This window comes from Leptonychotes weddellii, unplaced genomic scaffold (assembly GCF_054177405.1).
Source record: "Leptonychotes weddellii isolate Sample4059 unplaced genomic scaffold, ASM5417740v2 HiC_scaffold_10854, whole genome shotgun sequence".
In the NCBI taxonomy this organism is placed as follows: Eukaryota; Metazoa; Chordata; class Mammalia; order Carnivora; family Phocidae; genus Leptonychotes; species Leptonychotes weddellii.
In genome coordinates, this window is record NW_027685720.1 from 1 (window position 1) to 7,165 (window position 7,165).

Below are 7,165 nucleotides of genomic sequence, written 5' to 3' on the forward strand. Positions count from 1 at the left end.
GGTAAGGAGCAGACTCCAGGTGAGGCCACAGAGAAGGACAGAGGTCCTGGGTCAGAGCCGGGATGGGACTCACTTCCTGGGAGGGACTGGGGGTAACCCATGTCAGAACTCAGAGGCAGGAGCTGAACCAAATCCTGAGACTTCTCTCGGGGCCTCCCCTTGACCCTCCTTCTGATTCCCGTGTCTCCCCATCTCCTCACAGCCTTGACCCGCACACCTGACATCCTCATCCCGGGGACCCTGGAGTCTGGCCGCCCCGGGAACCTGACCTGCTCTGTGCCCTGGGCCTGTGAGCGGGGCACGCCTCCCATCTTCTCCTGGACGTCAGTGGCCCTCACCTCCCTGGACCCCAGGACCCACCTCTCCTCGGTGCTCACCCTCACCCCACGGCCCCAGGACCATGGCACCAACCTCACCTGTCAGGTGTACTTCCCTGCAGCTGGTGTGATGGTGGAAAGGACCGTCCAGCTCAATGTCACCTGTGAGCATGGGGCCAGGATGCCCAGGTCCCTGAAGGGGTGAAGGGAGGGAAGGCCAGCCTGGGATGCTTCGTGCTTTAGTCCTGGAGGTCACTGAGTGTGAGACCTAGAAGGACTCAAGCCCTGTCCCTCCTTGTTTCTGTGGTTTCTGGGAGTAGGGGGATGCTTACATGTATCTCACTTCACCCCACCCCACTGAAGAGGAAAATCCCCTCTTCCCATCCCAGGTGCCACACAGAACCCAACAACTGGTGTCTACCTGAGACACACCACAGGTAGGAAGGAGCCTCCTCCCAGGGTATAGAGAGTGGGGCTCTTCAAAGCTCAGCCAGAGTTGGGTCCCTGCATCTTTCTAAACTCACCCTGGTTACCAGGACCCCCTATGTGTGAACTCAGTGTTTCCTCCCCCTCCCCAGCCCCCATGGCCCTGTGAGCAGCTGTCCGCATTGGCCCCCCCTCCCACCACATCTGCACACACCACCCCCCCACCGGTATCAGGAGAAGAGGAGAACAGGGCAACATGCACCCAGCAGATCTGCCCCTTATCATGCATCTCCTGATGACTCCTCCTGGCCCATCTTTTATTCTCCCTAATAATTGCTTATTTATGTACTTCTGAACAGGTAATATATTCACATAGACAGACTTTCAAAATGCACAGCAGAATCTGTCTTCAGATACCCAGTCCCCTCCTGGGAAGTGACCCGTGTCCACAGACTGCTCTGAGCCTTGGTGTGTTTGCCTAGAGGATCTGAGGGTCCTCTGATATCAGTAGTGCAGACTGCCCTCGATCTTCTCCTAGACTGTGCAGTATTCCTCCCCGTGGGTAGACTATGATTCTGTGTGTGTCTTCTCCTAATGGGAAATCATGGCATTCATTTTATTCTACTAACAGAAACACTGCAACACTGCAATCCATAGTCTTGCATCTCATTCTGTGTGTGTGTGTTTATGTCTGTGGGATACATTCCTAAAACCAAAATAGCTCGATCGCAGGTTCTTTGAAATCTTGAGAGACGGGACCAAATTTTCTCCACAGAGGGTGGACAAGTTTATGATCCCAACAGTCAGGGCTCAAAGTGTATGTTTTCACCAAGCTTGCATGGGATGAATGTTCTGATCTTTGCCAGTACCGGGTGGCAACTGCTATCTCCACCCAGTATTTTTTATGTATATGCAGTATTATTTCCTTGAGGAAAAATTCACCTAAAATGAACTTTGCCATTTTAACCATTTCAAAGTGCAAAACATGTGGTTCTCAGGACATTCACAGTGTCGTCAGACCATCACCACTAGCTGACTCCATCCACCCTGCACTGTCATCACCTACCTCTTAGGTAGTCACTCCCCATTCCCCCTCCTCCTGACCCCTGCAACCACGAATCTGCCTTCTGTCTCTGTGGATTTGCCTACTGGGGATATGTCAACTAAATGAAATCCTACAAACTATGGTCTTATGCGTCTGGCTTCTTTCCTTTTACCAAAATGTTTTCAAGGGCCATCCATAGGGCATGTATGAGTACTAATTCTTTTTTGTCTGGATACTATTCTACTGTATGGATGTACCACATTCTATCTATCCACTGATCGGGTGATGGACATATGGGTGGTTTCTGTTTGGGGCTATGATAATGCTACTATGAACACTGAAGGACACGTTTTTGTTTGAACATTCTTTTCAGTATTTGGGAGCATATGTCGAGGAGTGGAAATGCAGGGTCAAAGGCTAGTTTCTATGTTTTAACTTTTTGAGGATAATGCCAGACTCTTTCCCACAGTGGCAGCACCCTATTACACTCCCACCAGCAGTGTGTGAGGGTTTCCATTTCTACACATTCTTCCCAACATTGTTATTTTCCTTTTCAAAATAATTATAGCCTGCCAGTGGGTGTGAGGGAATATCTCAGTGTGGTCTGGTTTGTATTTACATAATGACTAATGTTCATTTTTACATGGATGTATTTGTCATTGATATATCTTCCCTGAAGAAACTTTTTAAGTCTTTTGCCCATTTTTAAAGTGGATTGATTGCCTTTTTGTGGTTGAGTTGTAAGTGTTCTTTATATGTGCTGGATACTATCCCCTTATCAGATCTGTGATTGGCAAATATTTCTTCCCAATACGTAGGTTGCCTTCTTACATTCTAAATAGCATCAAACGAACAAGAGGATTCATTTTGATGAAGTCCAGCTTATGCATATTTGTCCAGTCCTACTGCTGGAAGGGCAGTGTATGAGGTGGCCTGAGGCCCCGGCGCAGGTGGTCCCACATCCAGTGATGAAGGAAGGCTTGGAGAACCAATGTCCGGAGCCCCGCTGGGAGTCAAGGACACAGGGTTGCATTCAAGCTCATGAATCTGTCCTCGTCCAATGTCCCTACAGGAAAATCAGGGCCTGTGGCAGAATTGGTTTTGGTGGCCATTGGGGAAGCTGCTGTCAAGACCCTGTTGCTCCTCCTCTGCCTCATCATCCTCATGTGAGCACTGCCCCAGGGGAAGGGGAGGGGTGGGGAGGGTGGGGGCATGTGACTGAGTCCCAGAACCAGTGCGGGAGGGACTGAACAGGCTGAGGATGGGGCAGGTGGGAAGCCCACCAGGTGTGAGGATTCCACCCTGTGTCCACGATGAGATGTGCCTGCTGAGCTCAAGGTGATCTGTGGGACCAGACCTACCCTCTCCCACCTCAGTCAGCCCTCCAACCCCTTAACTGGGAAAAGGGTGAGTCAGTTCACCCTGCACACACATGATTAGACTGAAAGACCCTGGTCTCTTCTTTCAGAAGGAAGTTCCTCAGGAAGGAGACAGCCAGGCCTGCAGGGGACCTGGCGGAGGCAAACATGGCCCCCAGTTAATCCCTCAGGTGAGTGATGTGGGCAGCTCACCATCCAAGATCCCACCAACACCTCCCCCAGGATGGCCCCAGGATTGCCCCACTCAGCATGGCCAATGTTGAGCTACCTCATTCCTCCCGAACCTACTTCCCTGCTGAGTTTCTCTCACATGGTTGACATGGCTCCTATCTCTAGACCAGAACCGCAGTGTGGTTCTCCACTGTGACCTCCCTCCCTTCTGCTTGATCCAGTACATCACTCAGTCTTGTCCTTCCTTCCTCCTAAGCTCATCCTGATGCCAGTCTCCTCCCCATCCTGACACTGCTTGTTCCTATGGCCTCCTGTCTTCTCTGGGCCTCTAACCCACCAGCCTCCTGCCTCCCCTTCTCTCCTCAACTCACTGAGTCTTAGGAGATCAATATCATCCACTTCCTCCACAGCATGAACAGCTATGATCTCTCTCCAGAGTCAAGACCAAGGTACAAAAAGCTGGATTTGAAGGCCTGGCATGGTCCATTCCCCGCTAGACCTTCCACGAGATCTCTACCTCTCCCTGTATCTTGCAACATCTCCACACCCAGCTGGGTTAGGGTTTTCCTGATCTGAGACTTTGCATGTGCCTTTCCTACTCCTGAAGTGCCCTTTCCTCCCCAATCCTGCATCTCCAAGTCCTAATCATCTTCAGGCTCAGTCTTAAAAGCCACCCAGCTCTGTGTGTGTGTGTGACATGATTTTGAATCAAGTTGTACTCAGTTATTAACAGACTCTTTCAACAAGTACTATTGAACACCTACTATATGCCACCTAGTTTGGGGTGCATCAGTGAACACAGCAAAATCTCTGTCATCAAGAACCTGTCATTCTGGAGACAAGAAATCAAAAGAAATAAATAAGAAATAATATTAGAGCATTTTGGGTAGAATATGTGTTTGCAGAAAAACCATGCAGACTGAGGAACACGTGACATCCTGGGGACGATGTTCTATAACCAAGAGTTGAGGAGGTGACATTTGAGCAAAGACTTGAAGGCAGGTGACAAAGCAGGTTCTATATTTGCCTGAGAGAAAATTATCCCAAAAAATGGAAAATGGGGAAAGGTGAGTGAAGTAACTCTGAGACAGGAGGAGGGCTGGTGTGGAAACCAGAGGCTGAGGTTGAGAGGACAAAAATGCAAGGTGGGGATGCTGGGACGATGGTGCTGATCTGGTGGGGGTGCAGACCCTGTGGGATGGGGGTGCAGACCCCATGGGATGCAGACCCCAAGGGTGTGGAGACCTTGAGGAAGTGGAGACCTCATGGGGGTGGAGACCCAGTGGTAGGAGTGCAGATACCATAGGGATGCAGACATTTTCCTGGTGCAGACCATGTGAGCCTTGCAGAAAATGCAAGAAATCTGGAAGCCTTTGAGGAGAGCAGAGATATGATTGAACTTTCCTTTCAATAGGATCCCCATGGCTGTTTTGCTCAGGACCAGCCAGAGTGGGTCCATGACAGCAAGACAGAGATGGGGAAGTGCACTGCTGGCTACTTCAGGTGGGACATGATGCTGACTCCAACCAGAGAAAGTGGGGACTTATTTTTGGATATATTATGAAGATAAACTGAGCAGGATATTCCAATGGATGTGGGGAGTAGGCGAAAGAGAGGAGAAAGAATGATGCCCAGTGTCTTCCCTGAGCATCTGGCAGGATGGAGTCAAGGACTTTAGAGATGCTCATTCTGAGAATGTCAGGGATGGAGCACAGGCTGTGATTGCCTGGAATCAGCAGAGGGGTCCAGGTGAGAGATGTTAAATCCTGCAGCTCCTGGAAGGGGATGATCGATAGGGAGGAAAGGGACTGACTGCACATAGAAAAATAGAGGCACTTGGAGAGACGTTTGTCACTGGGGACCCAAGAATGGCAGATTTGACAAAAGGGGCAGGAAAGGGGTGAAGATGTGGTTGGAGCAAGTTCAGGAGATTCAGGGGAGATGGCAGAAGGGGTACAGACAACCTTGTGAGGACTTTGCTGCAAAGAGGAACAGAGCAAGTGTCTGGAGATGCGGGTTGTTCTCTGTCCTTCTCTGCATTCCTCCTGGAGGGGGCATCTCTGATTTCCCACCCGTATTAGCTTCCTGGGGCCCTTGTAACAAATGCCACCCTCCTGGGGTCTTAAAAAGAAAGAAATGTAAGCTCTCACAGGAAGGTCAGAAAGCTGTGTTAGGAAGGAGACACATCGTTCCCCTCTACTGGGAGATCTCCCTGGGACCATGTGACACAAGACAGGTGAATCAGAGGAAAGTATACGAATGTATTTCATATGAGATTTATGTGGCACAGGAACCTTCATAAGGAAATGAAGACCCAAATAAACAGTTAAACCTGAGGCGGTTTTGCTAGATTTGGTGAAGAGTGAAAAGTTGGAGCCACACCTGGGAGAACAAAGGGTTTGACTGTGGGTAGTAACTGGAGGGACTTGATGAGACCTGCTTGCCAGATCCTTCTCTGGGTCCACCTGTCATCAGACATGTGATGCTCCATTCCTCTGGGTAGAGGGAGGGAAAAGTCACAAAGTCCTTCCTCCACCTGCCATTTCTCAAAATCCTTCAGCCTGAAAGGGTCACGATGCCAAGGTGACACATCTTGTGGGCTATGTCCTGAACCCCAGAATCCAAAGCAGCTTTGCTGCACAGAAATCAAGAGTGGTTGAGCTCCATGCTCTCCAGAGGCTCAAGGAGAGAATCCTTCTCCTGCTTCTTGCCCGTGATGGTGGCTGCCAGCATTCCGTAACCTGGGGTGTCACTGCTCCACTCTGGGTCTTGGTCATGTTACTTAATGCTGCTCTGTGTGCAGGAAGTCACCCTCTGCTTCCCCTTTAGAAGGACACTCTGATTTAGGACCCAACCCAGGTAATCTAGGTTGATCCCCACAGTCCAGATACGTAACTTCATCCCAACTGCAAAGACCCTGCTTCCTGTAAGGTAACATCTAGTTTCCAGGGATTAAGACCTGGGTATGTTTGGGGTTACTATTTAGCCCACTGCTCGGCCCAAGGGATTTTTCCACCCCATATGTCCCCATCTGGCCCCCTGACCTTCTTTACTCTGCTCTTCCATGTCTTGATGCACTAGTGGGTCACCTTGGGCATGACACACATCTTGGGGAACAGGGACCTGCAGTTCTGTAAAAGCCACGATTAACGGAGCTAAAAGAAAAGTGACAGAGAGAAAATACCTACAAATATGTATCTGATGAAAGAGTTGTATCTAGAATATATCAAGGGCTTTCAAGACAAAGCAATAAGTAAACAAACAAACAAAACCTAATTGTATAAAAAATTGTGTCTCAACAACAAAAAAACAAACAACTGTATTTACAAATTAACAAAGGATTTGAATAGATATTTCTCAAAAAGTATCCAAATGACCACTAAGCACATGAAATGCTGCTCAACATCTACTATCAGCAAAATGCAGATAACAAGCGCACAATGAGAAACCCCTTCACACTCATTCTGATGGCAATTATGAAAAAAAAACAAAATGAAACAAAAAGCAGGAAATAACAAATGTTGGCCTGGATGCAGAGAAAGTGGAACTCTTGTGTTTTGCTCTTGAAACTGTAAAATGGTGCATTTGTTGTGGAATTAGTACAGCAGTTCCTCAAAAAATTAAACATGGGGCGCCTGGGTGGCTCAGTTGGTTAAGCGACTGCCTTCGGCTCAGGTCATGATCCTGGAGTCCCGGGATCGAGTCCCGCATCGGGCTCCCTGCTCGGCGGGGAGTCTGCTTCTCCCTCTGACCCTCCTCCCTCTCATGCTCTCTGTATCCCATTCTCTCTGTCTCAAATAAATAAATAAAATCTTTAAAAAAAAAAA

The 7,165-nt window shown here is 48.9% G+C and overlaps 1 protein-coding gene across 1 annotated transcript; it reads left to right on the forward strand.

The window, feature by feature from the left end:
• Positions 1–202: 202 nt before the first annotated feature.
• LOC115936500 (myeloid cell surface antigen CD33-like) lies at positions 203–5,851 on the forward strand (the record flags this gene model as incomplete). The annotated part of the gene is made up of 4 exons (XM_081809548.1): positions 203–481; positions 707–754; positions 2,861–2,954; positions 3,257–5,851. Coding segments are annotated over 4 exons (494 nt in total), but the record flags the coding sequence as incomplete, so codon positions are not given.
• Positions 5,852–7,165: the final 1,314 nt, after the last annotated feature.